The sequence below is a fragment of the Parus major genome, chromosome 7, assembly GCF_001522545.3.
Source record: "Parus major isolate Abel chromosome 7, Parus_major1.1, whole genome shotgun sequence".
NCBI lineage: Eukaryota > Metazoa > Chordata > Aves > Passeriformes > Paridae > Parus > Parus major.
The window spans coordinates 5,655,101-5,675,784 of record NC_031776.1 but is presented as its reverse complement, the minus strand read 5'-3'; the positions used below and the strand labels follow the sequence as shown (position 1 = coordinate 5,675,784).

Sequence of the window (20,684 nt, the reverse complement as noted above, 5' to 3'; positions counted from 1 at the left end):
CTTCATGCAACTTCACCCATAAGAGGAAAAGATGGGTTCATTATATTATAACCACTTTTTTCCTCATTATTCTGTGTCAATTTTCCTCCCTTCAATGATTACTTCCCTTCTGCTATGTACATTTCAAATAAGATATTTTTACTGCTACCTAACTATGCCTAGAAAAAAGAAGAATGCTAAACCAGTAACCTGGCACACGTGTACAAACACACACACACACATGCACACCTGTAGATTTATAAACACCAAAAGGCAAGTTAAGGTTCCATTTCCACTTACAAGGAAAAAAGTATGATTTAGGCATTGTTCAATTCAGATTTTCTCCTTCCAGCATCTCCTACAGCGATTGCTTCAGCAGGTATTATTGACACCAGAGGAGAGATTTCACTGTCATTCTTGCCAGCACTCTGGTGACATAAAAGCCATTTATAGAAGAGTCTGTTACAAGCAAGAAGGTTTGGGGTCAAATTACTTACGTTGTTAAATATGAGTTACATTGCAAGAAAAAATTTGGACCTGAGCTGGGCTTCACTTACTCTGTATTCACAGTAGTGCAAATATATTCATTTAAATGAATCTCCTAATTCTTCCTGCAGGTTTCACTGGATTAAATCAAGGTAAGACTTCACTAGAAGTGTAAAATTTTTCCTTATGACATGTAGGATTTTTAATGTCCAATACTTACTTGCTGTTTCTCACTCATGTGAAAGATACACAGGTCCCACCCAGCTGATTTAAAACCAAGTATTTTCAAAAGTATTATCCTGTTTGCTGCTTCTTTTGAGGAAAAAAAAAAGTCTTATTCATAGCAAACAAACACCAGTTCTGATTTAAGAGTAACCATCTTTAATTCTCATAAATATTACTGTATTCATTGTGGGTTCACATTTGAAGCTTACTGATGTTTTTCTCTACACGGATTCGCACATTTTGATCTTATCCCAGCAAAAATAAAGACTAGCAACACATTATTTTACCTGCAAATTGTATTAATGTAGTCCTACTTATTAAAATTCCTAAGTGAGCCTGTACAGGTAGAGAAATCAATATTCCAATGAACTGTTTTCCTCTTTGGTATTAGACTAGAAGGTGCATGTTTCAGAGAACAGAAATTGTAAAGGTATAGCTTCGTGGTCATTAATTGTATCAACAACTTGACAACAAAGGAGGTAGGAGACTGTCACAGCTCACTGTTACTGGGCTGGGCAGCGTGGCAATGATGGAGGGATGGGTGTGATGGGGTGCCCAAAGATAGGTTTTAATGTTCATACAGAGAGTGCATGGTCTGAGGGGCTCCTTCCAAAGAACCCAGAGAGGTGTGACAAGCTTCACAAAGTAAAGGGAAACTTCACAAAGTAATGCTAAGGTAGGATGACTCCATCAGCATCCCCTCCCAAGGGCTTCAGGTTTATTCAGGAACCTGGTCCCAGGTATGATCTGTACTATTCAGTTCCCACAGAAGACTGATTAAAAATGGATTCATTTTCCTTTAATGGATTGTGCTCCTCGTCACACCTCATGGAATTCAACCGAAAGCAGCAAGTATTAGGAAGTTTTAATAAATAAAGAGGCCTGATGCTCCTGGTCAAAATAAATCCTCAGTAACACTAATGGCAAAGGTTCCATGGACTCCATTGGTTTCAGAAATTCACTAATGGGTCAAAGTTTAGACTCAGTAGAAATTCTCCCAGGCTTTTATAATATCCATAAAAAAAACCCCAGAAACTCAAAGCAAAAGGAAGGTGTCTTATAATTCATAAAGTTGGTACATTGATTGCAGAGGAAAGTAATAAAATAGCCTGGTTTGTTTTCATAAATATGCAAATCCCAATAAACTCTGATAATCTCAGTCACAAAGGGAAAACTTTATAATGTTCCTGAAGTAAAGAGAAAGGACATAATGCACAAAACCATGCCTGCTGCAAATACTAAATCAAAGTGATCTATGAAATAACATACACATTTAGATAGTCAGCCATGTTAATTAAAAAATATCCAGTGATCTTTATACAGTAAAAATGTCTTTACTTTCAACAAAGAGCGTTAATGTAGCACTGCAATAGTTTACAACTGGCAGGCATATTGCATAAATGTGTGCACTGCTACACATACAAAAGCCTTTAGGCAATGCACAGTAATTGGAGAGCAGAAAATGAATGTGTGGACTTTAGAACATGTAGACTCTGAGCACCACAGCAAAACAGCCATCAGAATAAAATTTACCACCTTACTTACAAACAAGGAACTGTCTTCAAAATACATTCACGTGGTCATAATGTATTGCCTTAATCTGGAGGAGTTAACAAAACCCTTGGCATTGCAGCATGAATGACTTTTGGTGCTTACAAACCAAAAGCCAGAAGCTGTACATAAAATTCACACCAAGAAGAACCTGAACAAATATATTTAAAGCTGTATTTTAACCGCAGCATATCAAGTAAATATTACCATAATGGAAAACATGTGTTTTGAGGGAAAAGCACAGTTACAGAAAAGAAACTTGTCAGAAAAATTATAGCCATGTGAGCTGTTGTATTAGCAGCACATCCTCATGTACAGGAGTAAAGAGAATTGGATGTTGCAATAGCCTTTTAAAGCTTTGTTTCAACACCATACCCAAAGGATTCTTTTACAAGTGCAAAAAGTTGGCAAGCTAATAAAAAGTTAACATTTCAGGTAAAGAAGACATTGCTTCATAATTATTTCATTGTTTGATTAAACTGAAAGGTAAAAAACATTCTCACTCAATAATCCTCCACACAAAGTGTTTCTTTTACCAATGTCTGTGACTTCTTCCGTGGCCACAGCCCACTGCTCACTCATGTAGAATCTGAAATCTGGTGGCTTCTCCCCAGCAATTAACAGCTCGTGTAGCTTCTAGATTGTGAAGGAAACCAAACCAACAATCCAATTCTTTGCATATATTGGTAACATTTGCAAAATTCTGTGTACTTACAGACACAAGAGACACAAGACAAGAGCCCAGTTACTCCAAACTGTCCCTCACAACACAAGGTTCATGTTCCTTAATGCCCAAGAGCTCCTCTGGACCATTATTTTATGGCTCACGTTACCTGAGAAATGGAATGTCCCCAGGAAGGTCAGTCTGGGCAGGCTGCAACTTTCTAAGGACCAAAATGAAGATATTCTTCTCCTCTCAAGGGAACAGAGTACCTTTTCAGGCACTTCTGTGCAGAGCTGCTCCGGGAAACCACTTAACAAAATCTCTAACCTCACTTAGGGCTTGATCCCAAGGTCTAATCCCTGCCCTTTGGGAGCAACACTTTTACTGCCTGCACTAGGAAGAAATCCCAGTAAATTCTAGATCTGGCAAAGTGGCCAGGAGCATAGACACACTAGATCTGTGCAAATTTGTAAATTCAGATGTAAATTACTTAGATTTAAGGAATTGGGTAGAATTTATTTAGAATTATAAAAATTCACTTATTTAGCACTTGCAATGGTTTTTGTTTATAAATCAGACTACCAATTTATGGATTAAAAATACACATTTAATCTAAAATACCAGGAAAAATATACAAAAGAAGAACAGCTACCCTTATATAATTTACTAGAAGTTATGTATTTAAGAATAAAACAGAAACTCAAAGGAATATTTCATTAGGTAATTTAATTTAGTGTGTTCAATTTGAAACTTATGATTTATTTTTATACTGCTTTTGCTTTTACATATGAAGTCACATATACAAACAGTTCTAGCATTAAAGGCAATACCATATTAGAAAATTATTACATTTTATGGTTATTAGTCTTTTATTTTAAATAGTTTATACACTATTGAACAGCAATTACAGTAGATAAAGAATTGTGCAATGTCTTAACACTGTTTAACAACCTAAAATAATTTAAATTGTAAGGAAAAAGTAGAATTCAAAGCTGTTGGAACATTTTGGTGAAAAAAACGTGGTCTTCAAGTTCACAGATGGGATTTTTCAATGAGCATTGCAACTGAAAATTTTAAACTGGCTATTTTTAATCTGCCAGAATGTGCAACCGTATCTGTCCTATGTGGATTCTTTTCCTTTTTTTTTTTTTTTTCCTTAATGTACTGCTCTGTGATGAGGGGGATTTTGTCTTTGATGGGACATCAGAACCCAGGGCAGTGTGTGTGTGTGCTGTCTCCCACAGAGGAGGGCAGAATGCAGAAGCCAGGACATGTCAGCCAAGGGCCCCAGATCAGCCAGGACAGCCCTCCCGATTCCAAAGGAGATTCCAACAGGAGGCAGTGGAGACAAACACCTTATGCAGGCACACTCTTGAGATAAAGAAGGAGCACAAAGTCCTGGAGTCCTGTATTTTGTAGGTACCACAGAACTAGAAATGGGCATCCACCTGAAGTTAGAGCTGGAGAAAATCTACCTTCCTTCTGGCATTCCAGGGGTGGCTGCTCCTTGACTCCCACTCCCTGCTGCAGCCTCAGGTGGGGGATCCAGACACTCTCCAGAACCTGGCTGCTCATCTGCTCTTTCTTTTTGCCTATTAACATAATTTAGCCCTTTGCTAAATGGGAAGCTTGCGTCCCTCGAGCAGCTGGCTCTGTAATCACTGTGGCAAGATGTTTGCCACAGTTTTAATGTAATATTATACTAAAACTTGCAATATTGATACAGGTAAGTTCTAATGCTATCGATGCAGAAAATAAGATCCAGATATATATGTTGTAAGATATAGCATAATTTCGCAAATCTGTAGCTATTAATATGCAATGTATATTAAGAATACTTAAAATTCACTATTCTTTCAGTTCAACTTTATATGATTTTATTATCGTATATAAAAAGGTGGAAAGAAGTCATTAATTGGGAGAGCCTACCTACCTTTTATTATGGAAGCCTACTTCTAGCACTAACCTTCATGCTGCAAATCCTTGGCTTCACTCACATGATAACACTTTGTTTTAACTCAGAGGGATGAGTGACTTCTGCTTTCATTCTGGACCGTCACAGGCACGGGTCTGATACACCTCATGCTAAAGCAAATAAGGAGATTTCACCAGCTAAAGCTGTGTGAGGTCTGACAGCAGTGAAAAGGCTGCAGAGGTAGGGAGAAGTCTCTGGAATACAGTTAGAAACGATGGTAGTAAATTATTACTATAATTAATCTCTAGTTTGTGTTATTCTATTTCTTTAGTGAAATGCTGCGGGAAGTAGGGGGGCGAGGTGAGGTAAGAATTTGTGTCAGTGGTGGGTTTCCTGACCTCCTCTTCATGCTCCTGTGCTCCTGCTGCCTTCACACGCTGCCCAGCAGCAACAACTTCTCTCAGACAGACCTGTGGGCCATCAGAGAAACCGCCCAGTGGAACCAGGGCTCTACCCTTCCACTACCAGCAATATTCCCTCCAAGCCAAGCTGCTGTCAATAGCGGCCTTTTTTCCCCTTCCATTCACCAGCATTACGTTTGTTACACTGCCTTTCTGTGGTTTAGTGTGAAAGGGATCAGCTCCACCAGTCAGCAGTGTGAGCACACAGGCAAAATTTGTCACGGTGACATCAAGCCTCCGACACAAACACATCTATTACCCTTTCTCTGTGCCTTGGTGAGACCGCTGCCCGCCGGGTACTGGCCCCTAAGCCCCCCTGATAAATCACTGACATGTAGGAAACCTGGTTATCCCAACACAGCAGGGGCAGAAGATGCTATTCAGCTGCAGAAGGACATGGAAGAACAACATCCATGAGGCTTATAATGAAAGATATTCTTAAGTGGTTAACAAAAATTTATTGCAAGAGATAGTTTGTCACTAGATTTACAGTTTCAGAGAACATAGTACAAAACATAGTGCATCAGCTTTGTCTAAACATTAAATAGGTGCAAATACACAAAGATAAAAAACAAAAAAGTGAATACTTTACAACATAAGTTATAGAACTATAAATATATTTTATATACATTATACATATTCTAAGACATGATTTTCACATATATATATAGTTCATAATTAGTATCAGACTATTCAGTGCTTTAGTAATAGTATAGGTCTGAACTCGCCGTGAACGTCTGTTTGTTGCATCTTTATTACCCTTGCAGCAAATGCTTCCCGAGGAACATTTGAACCGCTTTCCTTTGCCCGGATCACTCCAAGCTCTGCAAAGCTTGCGGCTGAAGCTCAGCTGAAGGCTTTTCCCCGCTAGAAGAGCGGCTGCAGGGGGATGACGGCCGGGTGCGGGGCCAGCAGGGACGGGAAGACGCCGTGCGGGGGAAAGGCCAGCGGGGCGGGCGGCAGCAGCGCGGGCGGCAGCAGCGGCAGCTGCGCCGGGGCCAGCAGCGCCCCGTGTCCCGCCGGGCACAGCCGCGGCCCCAGCGGGACCTGAGGTAAAGGAGCCCTGGAGAGAGCCGGCAGCTGCGAGAGGAGCTGCTGGTGGGGCTGCAGGAGCTTGATAGTGCCGGCGGCGGCGGCGTGCTGCTGCAGGACGGTGTGGTGGATGGTGGTGACCGAGGTAGAGCACAGCGGCGGCGGCAGCGGCAGCCCCGGCAGCGCCGAGCCCGGGGGCTGCATGGCCGGAGGGGCGAAGGCGAACTTCACCTTGCTGGCCAGCGGCATCACCTGCTGATAGGCCTCCGATGGGAGCTCTTTGAACTTCTCGCGGCCGTCGGGAGCGAGGATCAGCGCCTGCTCGGGCAGGGGGAAGGGGGCTATTAGCTGCTCCGTGGTTAGAAAGGTGTTTACGTGTGCTTCTTTGAATGGCAAGGGCGGGGGGCTGCTAAATATGCCGGGATTGCACTGCACCCATTCGCCGGCCACCTCACCCATCTTTTCGTGCGGTAGAGACTCGGCCAGCTCGTAATGGCAAAGATAGGATTTAGGAGGAGCTTGTTCCAAGTGTCTGCTGGGGACGGGAACTTTGTAACGAGCTTGATTTTCACGACCGTCGACATTTTCCTTTTTCTTTCCCTCCTGGGGAACAACACCCTGTTTGGCAGGAGCTGCTGTGGCACTGGGCTCGGGGGCAGCAGCAGCAGAACTCGTGGTGACCTCAGGACGCGTGGTGGGCGCGCTCCCCATCGCTGCGCACGCCGTGGATTTATCATCTTCCAGAACCTGTGGGCCAGCAGTTTCTAGAGGAGACTTGCTTTCCTCCAGCTCCATTGTTTCATCCCTGTCTTTTGCATCATCATCACCATCATCTTTGGGAGCTGCGTTAGCTTCCTCTAGATCCTCTCGAGTCAGCAAGTCCCCCAAAATATTTAACACAGAATTTGCAGAATTTTCTTTGGAAGATTCAGAGGGCTCGCTTTTCGCGCTCCTGTCAAGGAAAACTTGATGGATTCTCGTCTTCCTTTTCCTGCGCTTCCCTTTTGCCTTGTGGTAGGCAGCTAAAGCATGTCCTTGCCTTAGACATTGCTCTGCTGATAATGCCTGTCCACATGAGCTTTCATCCGAGGAAGAGGAGTAGGTGTGCTGCCTCCTCTTGCGGTGAGGTTTCTCGGGTTCCTCTGTCAGAAGGCTGTAACCTCTCTTTATGGGCTGGTTTTGACTCGGCCCCTTCTCCTCGCTGCACTGTCCTGAACATTTATGCTCTGGGCTACAGCTTGACCTCCTGGCTTTCCAGCTACAGCAGGTTTTCGAGTGCCTTAGGCTGTGCCTCCTGGAGCTCGGAGCCAGCTGCCTCGCCTGCCTCTGGGAGCTGGCTTTGCTCTTTCTGTGTGGTCTTTTACATCCATGGTGCTGGCCACTGGTTTTTGCACTCCAAAAGTCACACCAGCCTCTGTCCCAGTGTATGTGATCTGATGCAGACATGACTCTCTTAGGTCCCTTCTCAATGCCAAATTTTGGCTGTGACTGCTGCACCTCGCCTGCAGTTAACCATGCACCATGTCTGCACTTCTCTGCATTATTTTGGAGGTGCTGATACTTATTTTCGTCTCTGTAAGTAACTTCTTTTTCAGTTACTGGAGACATCTCCATTTCTGCTATTGTTGTGTCTCCACAGTGATGATAATGACAATGACATAATTTTCTTCTCCTTTTCCGTTTTCTGCTTTTGTGAAGCCATTTTTCATGGCCTTCTTTGATCCAGACTCTGTTGTATTTCTCATCTATCACAGTGTTTTGTCGTAAGGGGTTAGGAGATATGTGATACTTTTCTATTTTTCTAATCCCGAGTGACTCATCCAAGGACACTTTGTTTTGATTTTTTGCAAGGTCACAATTTCTGAAGAGGGAAACATCACTTAACAGGGGTATTGTATAGTTGCACACATTTTTATTCACTTCTACTTCATAATCACCACACTCCGGACTAGGTCTTTTTGTAAAATCTGAGACTAAGATATGGTTAGATTCAGTTTTATGGTGCAAATGAGGTATGTTTGGTTGATGCTTGCGCTTTTCTTGGCTTTCACTTACACTTGACGACTTAAAATCAAAATATAAAGGATTACAGCTATAAGAAATTGACGGATCTGTACTTGTGTAAATTAACATTTCTGATGGCCACTGAAGAATATTTGATCCATATTTGCTAAGAACAGGAACAAAGGGTTGACAGGGTCTCTTGTATATGTCTGGTTTGCTTTTTGGGGCTCCACTGCCTTCTTCAGATGGTGGTGGAACTACCGCATCTGCCCCCAGATTTTTTATTTCAATTTGAGTTGCGGATGGATCACTGTTCCCATCGCTACAGTTTTCCTCTACAACATCCTGCAGAGAGGAGCAATCCTCCCCAGGTTCCTGCACAGGAGCTCTGCTGGCCTGCAGCTCCTGCCTGCTGCCGTCCAGGGGCAGGACTTGAGCACTGTCTGCAGAGGGACAGGGTGACAGAGCTTGGTCCCCCGAGTCGGCGGCACTCACATCCCCACTGTGGCCATCCGTGCCCGAGGACACCGGCTGCTTTGAGTGGGACACGGCAGGAGGTAAAGCTGGACTCTCCAGCACCCTGCTTTCCTCACTGGGTAGCTCTTTTGGCTCCTGAGCTTCAGGAGCTTCTGCTGTTTCTGTGCATTTTTCCACCAGTGGGTGAAAACAGTTGTGTTTCTCCTCAGGGCATACAACTATTTCTGCTGCTGAAGGAGACTGAAGGTTGCATGTTCCCGGAACAAACCTACTCCTTCTGCTAAATCCATGCTCCATGGAGGTTTCCTCATTAAACTCATAGAAAACAGCAGCTGAAGACTCCAGTTTGACTGCTGCTTTCTTAGGAAAAGCAAAGGAGAACCCGACTCTGTGTCCTTGAGCTCTTTGAACCTGATCTCCGCGTTTGTTAGCGTCGGATTGGTGACCACCTGCATCCCCAGGAGCGGAGGGAACAACAGAAGCAATGTCTTTGCAATTCTGCATGTCGTGCACTAGTGTACAGCTGAAATCCTGGCTTTTGGCAGAATCTGTGGCAGCGCTCTTGGGGACGTCATTGCAATCATCTTGCACAGTCACTGTAGTGGATTTGAACATAGGGCCACTTCCAGGAGCACTAGGAAGGAAAATAAAACTTTGAGTCAGTACTGTTCAGAGAACTGCTGACAGAAACATGGCATTACAATGGCATTTAAGGGAGATTTTTAAGGAAAGAGGAAGACTCTGTGGGTATGTACATTTAGACTACAAAAAAAATGCCATCTTTTATAATAAAGATCTGGTGTAAAAAAAAAAATAAAAAAAATATTATGCTCGTAGCTCCTTCATGTGAAGTTATCAGCTGAAGGACTAATATTCCTACAAAATAGTTAACTTTTCCTGGACACACTGGCTGGCCAAAGAAGAAACTGTCTATCTCCACAGAAATCTCTTCTCCTCTCAGCAGACCACCATGGTTACAACACTGTTACTACAGATAGCAGTTTTACATTCCTTCATGCTAAACAATATATTAAAACAGAGAGTGCTTCATAGAGCACTTCCCCCGTAGTCATCATTCCAGTGACTGCTGCTCTGCCTACAGGCAGCCCCCCAGCAGCTCCCATCCTGTTTGTGTGCACAAACCAAACCATCTCAGTAATTTCTTTCATGGAGAAATAAAACTGGAGAGAGGATTTCAGCTGACAGAAGTAAAGTGATTCATCCCTCTTGAGAAAAAAATTTATCACTGTCTACTTCTGTTCTTCATTTCATGCCCTCTTCCCATCTGTTCTATTTGACTTAATAGGAAGCAAAGAGAAATGCAAAAAGTGTTTAAGCTGACAATTTTCCAGAATCCACAGAAACTGCTCAGCACTAGGAGTAATGGACCCATGTTAAAACCATTTGTTTGTTCTAGCCAAATCTCTCTGTGTTACAGTGCACAGCAATACTCGCTGGTGAGTCACTGGTAAAATTTCCAAGTGTCATTTCGGACCCCAAGAAGTGCTGAGATGAAGAATAATATCTTTACCCCATCAAGTCTAGAAATTAAGGTAGAGGTTTTATGAGAAAGGAATTCCTCATGAGAATTCCTGCCTGGCCCAGTTCTTTATAAATCTGAAATATATTTTAAATCCACAGGAAAATCCTTTCTTTCACAGAATAAAATAGCGACTTCTACAAAACCAGCCTAGAAAATGCCAGTTTAAAAAATCCTATGTGTCTGTCTATGTCACACCTGTAAGGATGCTCAGTCTTAATAAATAGCAATTATGAAATAGATAAATTTAGGATCAGATAGAAATTCTCCTTCAAGAGCCAGCAAAAAGGATATTTAAAAAAACCCCCAAATAATCTAAAAACAACAAAGGCTTGCAAAATCTGTGTTTCACTAACATGGAAAAAGGAAAACAGTAAGTTCCTCTTTCCTCTTGCTCATGAAATATGCAAAATTCAGGTTTTGGAGCATGTTTAGGGGGAATGATATCTAATATACTCAAGTACAAAATATGGAGAGTTAAAACACTCATGGAGGAGAAAGATTCTCCACATGAGTTATGGCAAGAGGATTGAAGAGTTAGGTGTTGTGTTGCTCCTGTCAAACAGACCCCACAGCATTCATGCCCCATCCACCTGCTCAGTCAGACTTTGATTCAGGACACTGCCCACCATCCAAACTAGGGACAAAGAGACTATTTCTGAACAAGAGCTGCAGCTTGGTTGGACTTCTCTGTTAGTTCATCTGTGGGGGTGGAGGCTGAATAAAGAGAAAATATTTGCACATGAGTATCGACATCTTTTTCTTTCTTTTTCTCTTCAGAGATTACACTGTGACAAGTACATATATTTTCAGTGGCTTATCAGTGTCAGAACTGTGTCATATTTTGAGAATTCAGTCACAACTAGCAAGCTCAATACTAATTTCAACAGCTTGCCTAGATACAATACTAAAAATGTACGAGTAGCAGGGAGTCACTTTTGCAGAGGGAGGTAAACACTGCTGAGCAGGGGAAAAGGAGCACTTACCTTTTAATATAAAAAAATCCAGCTATTGAGATCTAAAGCTAGGTTTCTGGATGCTTTCCCAGGCGAGCATTTTGAAAACTAAATCGGAGAGATCTGTTACATCCTAGAGAGACAGACTGTGTTCCTCACCTCATCAATGAAGTAGTGTCAGCCTGCAAATGCATGACCTAGTTCACTCAGCTTTCAACCAAAGTGCCTGGTTTTATGAAATATATATGAAACACATCTTTTTTTTTTTTTTTTAAACTAGAAATACGTGTCATTTTAGCCCAGCTGAAAAAGCAATGTTAAACATCAATTCCTGCACACAGTGTGAACCAAACACTGCGCACAGAATGCTTCTGAAACACCCTAAAAACGTGTGTGTGTGGCTACAGCCAAGGGTCTCCTGTGTCCCACAGCATCAGCTATCAGTGGAGGTATTATAAGAAGAATATACCTTATTTAAAGGTATTTTTTTCTGTTTGAGCAGCTATGGACTTACCACGTTCTCTGTTTCCTTAGCTCAGCTAGCTTGTGCAAACGTTGAAGGGCTTTCTCCTGCTTCCTTTCATCTTTTCGTGACTTAGATGCTACATTTCGAGCAAACTCCCTCTGTTTCAGTTCCTTCAGTCTCTGCAACAAACAGCCACATAATGCACATAAAAACCCCTGGGATGAGAAACATTGTAATGACAGTTACTTGCTGGTAAGTGGTCACCACATCAATTATTCCAGACCTAGCCATTCAACAAATTTAGGGATTTCAAGGGAACAACCCAAATACCTAGAGATGCCAGAGATAGGTTAGAGACAACCTAGAAAATTTTACCATAGCTTTTGTGATGATGAAGACCAGCCTCAGTGGGTGAGGCAAAGTTCACCCAGAATTTTGCTCATGGTTCTTCCCCCAAACATTCTCCACGGCATAACTGCTTTTTGAGATGCCAATAAAAAAATGAGACCACCCCAGGTATCTTTCTGCAAAGCCTCTCAAAAGCCTATTGACCCCCCCAGATGATGTTAAATCTGGATTTTGTCTGCCCAGGATGCTGGGGTCCTGACCCAGCAGGGCTCTCCAAGGGATGTGATGGACAGAGAAGTCTTGTATTCTGAAATGAGGAGATTGTCCCTTTGAAGGAGCCTGTGTTTCCTGCTCTCACTGGTGTCTGACACAGCAGCTATACAGATACCGAGGTGTAATCCAGGATCACATGTGATTTTATCTCCAGCCTGCTCCTTTGGAGGGAAATGGAAGTGCTCAGCTCTGATTCTCCACACAAAAAGGGAATCTTGTTTCCTTTATATCACAGGAGGACAATATGCAGGGGCTTCCCTGGTTCTTCATGACAGCAAAATGCATTCCAGTAGGTCCCAGACCCCACTGGTCCTCAGTGTGCCCTGATTATGTCCCATGACATCATCTTACAAAAACATAATCTCACAATTCTGGGAAGAACCCAGTCACTTGTTACCCCCTTGTCGGGATAAATAATGAGGGAGGGGACTACAGACAAATGCCTGGAAATCCTTGATAGATAGAGAAAAATAATCTGAAATGTAATCACATCTCCCACCATGTATATTTTCTATACATCAAAATTTTCTACTGATAAAAATTTGTTTGATCGTGCTAATACAGTATAAGGTTATAAGTACACTCTAAACCAGATGTAATTTTTTTTTCCCCAGATAAAGAATACTTGAAATGTGGAGCATCTTTGTTGAACATATCTTACCCCTGTGCACTCCTGTTTTCCTAGATAGCTTGATACTGACCCCGCTTCCAACCAGCCACTCATGAAACCTGAAGTACTTCATTTCATAGGCAACTCCTGAGCACTCAAAGCACAAGAGAAGAGACCAAATTTGCTCCTTCCCCTCCTCACCTCCAGCTCTTGGCACTTAAAGAGAGGATTTAATTGCATTTTGTGGAGCTCAATATTTTTTCAGGGTATTTTTCCCCTCTAATGCTTAGGAAAGCAGTGAGAAGTGAGGGAACAAAAGGAAGATAATAGGGTACTGTCTCACACAGTTAAAAGGGAGAAGCTGAGGTGTGTACAAATCCATAATCACCTCCCAGCTACAGTACTTTTCTGCAGTTACTGGGATGATTACAATTAGTGATTTGAGTCTGAGCAGATTTTGAACCCTTTGCTCTTACTGCTGCAAGTTAGGAGCACTCCATGCTTGTTCTCAGTTTTGAAGTAATAAAAAAGTTCATCCAAGTTCTCCTTGGATGGCTACAGGTAGATGTGGCACAAGTTTTGTGTGCTCAGCTCTTCTGGAGAGCTCCTGGTCCCAGAGCTCCCCTTCTGTCAGACCTCCTGGGAGATACACCCTCCCTTTCCTGGCACAGAAAACTGGTCTTAGCAGAAAAAATTAACAACTTACACAATGGGATTTGGTTTTTTCTTTTGTTCTCACAACTGGTATCTCAGTCTTTCATGGAGTGCTTTAACAATCTGCAAAGATTATACCTTGCCAGCTCCCGAGGTCTTTATTCTGAAAAAAATGCTTGTCTAAGTGGAATTCTATCTAGCTCTGAACCACAAAACAAGCACCTGGTGTTTAAGAAAAAAATGTTATTTTATTTAAATTAAAGATCATCTAAATGAGTAACTGCATCCCCCTCATTTTTTTTCTTTTTTCTTTTTTGATGCTGTAGTTGTTTCCTACTTTGGTATTTTTAGCCATGTGATGAACTATCATCACCTGCATTCCCTTACTGCACTCAGTCATGCCTGGCATTGCTGGCACTGCATTTATGCTGCCCTTAGCTGCAAATCCTCGGTTTCACTTGAATTATGCAAATGAAAATGAGATATTACCCAGTCATGCCATCAGTCCGTGCATTCTTAGCATCAGAAGGACCCCCTAAAATTGTTCAAAGTAAACAGCAGCAACAGAAAAACCAATGTGACTTGTACCTATAAACCATCTTTTCCTTCCCACTTTTCATGTGGCAGAGCTGCTCACTAATGCTAACTTCAATAGCTAGTTTATTGCCTGTTATATTTGGTTTTTTCCATGGATCAGTAGGCAAATAATTAGCAGGCATTTTCCTCTGCTTATGAAGCAGCTGAAAATACATGTGACCCAGCCAGCAGAGTTCAACCAGCAGTTCACAATGAATAATTAAATGACATTTCTCCATGAGACCTAAATGCCTTCATCATTATCCCCATGCACTGAATTGCTGTGCTGGGGGTGCAGAGCACGGGCGCTGTCGCTCTCAAATGATTCTGCCCAGCCTGAAGGGATGGGAAGCCTGACCCTGATTCTCCTGCCTTGTAATGTGATCCTGGCACTGGGCTGCTGTCCCTGGGGCAGAAGCTGGGTTATTTTAACAAATCTAACCATAACACAGGGCCTGAAGCAGAAATATTCCACCTGTTTCTAAAAGAGGCAGTCAGGTATCTTAGTGCACACCCGGCACATTATGCTGAGCTGAGGCTCATCAGTCTAGATGAAAAACAAGACTTTTACAGGCTCCTGTGTACCTGTGCATAGATAAAAAATACCCATGAGATGGCCACAGGAGCTCCAAGCTCAGGTGTGGCTGCATTTCACTCACAGACATAAAGCTTTGTTGCTCCCAGACTTGCTGTGGAAGACAAGTTGTAAGAAAAATCAGGGGAATCCTAAGAGGATTTCCAATAGGAACCCCATTCCTGGTCTCTTCACCCTTTTCTTATTAGACAGTTCATTTCAGCACGCTGCTTTTCAAAAAGTTTCCTAATTCCAGGTTTCCTATTCATGACTTTCCTAATTGTCCCCTGAATTTTATAATAGCAAAACCACAAGCCCAGATCCTGCTGCCAGAGACAGGTGCCTGAAATCCCCCCAAGGATCAAATCCTCTCAAAAAAAGAGGATGTCTCAAAGACACATTATGGCATTAAATGCATCTCTTACATCATTATTTTGTCACCCTGAAAAGTGTCTGCTGGCTTTTTTTTGTTTTTAAACTCAAGATTCAATCACTTGTAGCAATAGCCCTTTAAACTAATGGACCACAGAGAAGGAATTGATTAATAAATAGACCCAGCAAAAGCACATAAAGGCTGACTAGTGAAACTCAACCTACATGAATGCCATGGCATCAAGGTGATAAAATGAGGGGGGGCAAAAACCCCAGCCTCAAACAATTTTATAACTTTGAATACATAACTTAATGTTGTCAGAACTGACTCTGAAGAAAAGCAGTGAGACTTTTAACAGAGTTTATGAGACCAAAGGGGAAATGGTAACAAGCATCAGGATTGATCCAGGCTCTGTGTTGCAAATATCCCACAGAAAAACCAGCAATCCCACCAGCACAAAGGCATCACCGAAGGACTGCTCATTCAAACAGGCTCTCATAAACTACCCCTGCAAAGTTTATCCAGGAACAGCTTTAACAGGGTCAGGAGCCAATGGGAACAGTTTTTATAATTGCAGGAGTAAGAAAGATGTCTAGCAGGGGATTTTAGAGCAGTGCAGTTCAGATATTATAATGCTAATTTGCTTTTGACCTTAGATGAACAATTAAATTACGTGTACTTTTACAGTGCTGAAAATACACAGGCCATAAATTCATTTTCTGATCAATGGAAGTATAAAATGACAGAATTTAACAGCCATGACATCAAATGTGGATGCTTTACTTTCATTTTATCAGGAAAAATGGCTGTATTCTCAGTAGTCACTAAATCATTAATTTTACGTGGTTTTAGCTTTTAAAAATGCCTCATCAAAATAAAAGACCAAGCCCACTCCTTCTCCACCTGCCCAGCCAGCAGCAGGCTGGGATCATGGAGACATGGGCTATTCAATGCTGCAGGTCCTGCAGGAGCTTCCCCAGCTCCTATCCTTTCTACAAACAACCATTTGTAGGATTTCTGTCTTGTGCAGGAGTTACCTCCTCACATTTCCAGCCTATGGACCACACTGGCCACTCACCTTCCTTTTAAGAGGCCTTTAAAAAATGGCATTAATCTATTGCTGGCTTAGCAATAACTTTCAGTTTGTTCCAAGTTAGGAGCTGCTTCTGCCTGCCTCTGCCTATGGCTATTTGTGTCTCATGTTCAGCTGCAAAATTTAAACCTTTTCTTAAATACCAAGAGCTCCACAACTTTGTGCCACACTGTAAATGATGACAACAAATAACATCCAGGCTGTGAGTAACCCTTTTTTCCCTTTGTATTTCTACCACAGATTGCAGCCATTCCCCCCTGATGGTCTTTCAGTATTAGGAGAAATCTACCACACACGTAGTTATATGCAGGATTTAAAAACAGCAAGTTTCTGGAGCTCATAATATTCCTGAAAAGGTTGATTCTGTAGATGTGGAACTGCTCTTTTTCTAGAGCATCATCCCAGACTGGGAAGGCAGTGGGGATCAATTAAGAGGAGAGGAAGGTTGGTATTGCTTTATCCATCCATCATGGGCCTGACAGGAGGCAGGTGAGGAGAAGATGAGATTCTTCACCACTCAGAAGATTTTCACTAACTTTAAATTAATTGATGTGATGCAAATTTTCTCAAACAACTCTAAGTTGTTCATGAGCACACTTGCAGGACACACAGTAGTACACTTTGTTGTGGAGTCTGCAAAAGAGAACTGTTGAGACAGCTTTTGCATTTAGAACCTACCAATATATATAAAATATATGTATTATGTTATACAACTGAGAATTCATATTGGCTGTTTCTAATTTTCTAATATAAAGACTGAAATTAACTTTTCATGAAACATAATTAGTTTTTGAGACTATGTACTTGTGTCAAAGCATCTCGTAGGGTGTCTCAAGTTAGATTTTCCTACCTAACTTTATTGGGAAAAAATAAATTACTCTTGAACTTAAAATGGAAAGCAAAACCTAATGAAAACCATACCATTTCAGAATCACGAGGAAAATCAGAACATTAAATATTTTTCACCCTTGCATCTGTAAGATAAATGAAAGCCAGTTATCCTTGATGAATATCTCACTAATTACTCTTGATTATGTAACTGCAAAAGATGCACACAGGAGCAATAGAAGGAAGAAGAAATTTCTTAGCTCACATTCTTTTCTTTCTCAAATTATCTGCCAGAAACAAACACACACTTCATTATGGGATGATTAACGCTCTTCCCAGCACAAGAAGCCTCACTTGCTTTGACACCCTTCTGGTGCCTGTGCATTTCTTCTCCTCTCCAGCATCCCCTGCTGCAGGATGCAGATAGCACTGAGCCTTACAGCTGAACAAGGCTCCAGGACTTTGAGAAATAACAGGTTATGAAGCACAAATTAAGGCTTCTGTTCCTTTTGTTTTAAGATAACTATGTTTTCTAAAGTTGACTTAATGGCTGCAGCGTTGCCATTGTGCAAAAATCATTGTTTTAAGCCTGCAGAACTGCTGAGCGTTGCACACTGAATATTTCCCTGTGATATCTACCCACCACGTGTGTAACAACAGCCTGGGCTTATTGCAAGCTGCAGGGGATTTTTTGTTAGCTTCAGCAAAAAATCAGCTGGATATTCCATAAATATTAAGGACACACAAAGGAAACAACACAGAAATACAGAATTAGCATCTCACCTATCAAAATAATTTCACCAGATAATGAAAAGAGCATGAAGCTGACACAGGCTTCTGCATTTGGAGAGTGGTTACAGAGCCTCTGCTTTAAGGGTATTTATTTTAATAATTCTAGGCCTGATTATGCTTCTCTTGAAGTCAATGGGGAAACTCCTGCTGAGCTCATGGTGAGAAGAGGCTTCAAATTCACCATGAAAGTTTTCAGCAACACTTAAGAAAGCTTCTTTGGTTACAGAGATTAAAGACAAGATTGGTACACATCACTTCTTTAAGGGTCACTTCTTTAAGGGTCACTTCCCAGTTACCCACCCTCCTGCACCATTTTGGATTCTAATTAAAAAAAAACCAACAAAAACAAACCAAAACCACATGCAATATTGTAAGTCCTGATAAGAAATGTTTATTCCTAACACTGTTAGAGAAAAGGTCTTAACTCCACCCCTCTGGGAAGACCCAGGTGACCATAACTGTGGGGTGCCCTGAGCAGCCACAGCTCCTCTTGCCAGCTCTGCAGGGACAAAGCAGCATGGATCACTTCAGACACCAGGTGCCATTCCCTGGTCCCACAGCACTATCACCACTATTCCTTTCACTCCAGCAGCAGAGTTTATGCATCCAGAATAATCCTTCTGAGCATTGCATATCCAGTATTTTCTAATTTGACTTTACTGCAACCAAAGTATTGATTCAAGGAGACTTCCTGATGTTTTCAGGTGGGCACCAGTCACTGAATGAGAAATTTTGATTTGTGCTTTATTTTCTGTCCAGTTACAATTCTCTATGCATGAATATTGACAGCTCCACAACACTTCTTCTCAAGAAGCTATCCACCGAGCTCCAAGCTAATGGAAAAATCCTTGTCTGATTGGCATTCATATTCCACAAACCATTTCACAGGAGCAACCACTTCTTCACCAAGAAGTCCTCTCAGAGGAAGGTCACCTCTGCACTTCTTTGGAGAGGGAAAATTGGATTTCTCTTTAGGATGGCTCTGCAGTGGGATTAGGTTACAAAATGGATACTCCCATCAACACAGCAGACTGCACGGCTCAGCTGTTAAAGCTGCTTTTTGCTCATTTTGGAGACCACTTTGCTGTTTTCTGCATGAATGATGTACTTGGCACCTGTGAGCTCTCTGAGACTCCATCCAACAGCTCTTCACTCCAGTGCCCTCCAACAGCAGTGTTGGCATTTATCAGCTTTTCACCGTGGTCACTGTGTCCCCAGCACTGAAGCTCTCTGTAGGATCCTGCTGCTACTCTGATTCTCCATCCTGGCTGCAGGAGGACACAATACCCTTTCTACAAGCAAATTAAAAATTGATAACAGACATTTTTAGTCTATGGTTTCTGCTTTCCACCTCTTTGGCCACTGACATTTTAGGAAAGTCTGCCACAGAGACTGAAATGAACCTACCAAATCTTAAATCTTTCTATCCTCTACAATGCGCACAGTGACCAAAGATGAGGAATTAATATTTGCAATTAGGTCTTCTAAAGGTTATTTCCCATAACTCTTGAAGGATACACTAATAACTGATGGGCTGGAGGAGACACATGAATTGCCCCAAAGTGAGCTCTCTTTTAGGTTTTTATGCCAGAACTAAATCACAATCCGTTTCTCATATCAGTTTTATATTGGATCACTGAGCCGTTCGAAGCCTCTGCTCACAAATTGCTTCTCATCAGCAGGATCTGGTCCTTGCCAGCATTATCCCAGGACCATGACAAGCTTCCTCAAAGAACATAAATTTGACCAATGAAAACTGAGACAAGAATGAGGATTTGCAAATTTTGACACGTCTCAGCCACAGCAAAGTAGCACAGACAGAATCTTAGTTATCCTTAAGCCAACCTGTAATACTACACACACAGAGTCCTTGGAGGAAAACACCAGATTACAAAAAGAAAAAAAATAAAAAATCTTAAATATAAAGATATAAAGGCTGAATCTTGCAAGGCAAGATCAATTAGTACTGTGATTTGTGTTTTCAGTTTCAATGATGCAGATTAAGTCTGTTGCAAAGTAACTCTGGAAAAACACCACTGACATTACCATGAAACAAAAAAATAAAGATGTTGGGCCAGCAACTCTGTATTTCTGTGTATCTTCTACTGCCTCAGTGCTTCTGCAGAGTGAAATGTCAGTAACTGCAGAGCAGGGATGTGTGTACCACCATGCTATGTTAATAAAGTGTTCCTTTAATTATCAGCAAAGCCCAGCTTGGAGGCTGCTGTGGGAAGGCAGGACTGTAACAGACTGTGACAGAGACTCCCAAAAGGACATGCACAAGTTCACAGCAGGGGCCCTGAATGTGGAAGGAATGGGATGGCAGCAGGATCCCAGAGCTATAAACAACTCACTAATGCTACATTACTGCTTGCTAGAGGAATGCAACTTTAAAATATGGATAAAAGTGAGTTCAGGGATAAAAAGGAAATGAAGCCACGGTGAGGCCACATGCAGAGTGCTCTGTCCATTTCTGGGCTCTCCTGACAAGACAGACTGGGAGCTCCTGGAGCAGCTCCAGTGGAGGGTGACAGAGATGATGATGGGACCAGAGCATCTCTCTTGAGGTAAGGCTGAGGGAGCTGAGGCTGCTCAGCCTTTAGAGGAGATGAGGAGGAGCCTCATCCCTGTCCACCAGTGTCTGCAGGCATGTGTGATAGGATGGACAAGGCTCTGCTCCATGATGCCCAACATGGACAAGAGAAGTGGGTAGAAACTGATGCACAGGGAGTTCCAGCTGGACATAAGGATGAACTTCTTTCCTCTACAGTGACCAAGGACTGAGCAAATTTCCCAGAGAGGCTGGG

General features: G+C 42.1%; 1 protein-coding gene across 1 annotated transcript in view; it reads right to left on the bottom strand.

The window, feature by feature from the left end:
• Positions 1 to 1,790: 1,790 nt before the first annotated feature.
• ZNF804A (zinc finger protein 804A) overlaps positions 1,791 to 20,684 on the bottom strand; it is an 88,477-nt gene continuing 69,583 nt past the window's right edge. Inside the window, exons 3-4 of the mRNA XM_033516154.1 lie at positions 11,805 to 11,935; positions 1,791 to 9,428 (exon numbers count right to left, since the gene is read on the bottom strand). Of these exons, the coding sequence (XP_033372045.1) occupies positions 6,149 to 9,428; positions 11,805 to 11,935 (3,411 nt within the window). The 3' untranslated portion in view covers positions 1,791 to 6,148. The remainder of the gene's footprint in view (positions 9,429 to 11,804; positions 11,936 to 20,684) is intronic.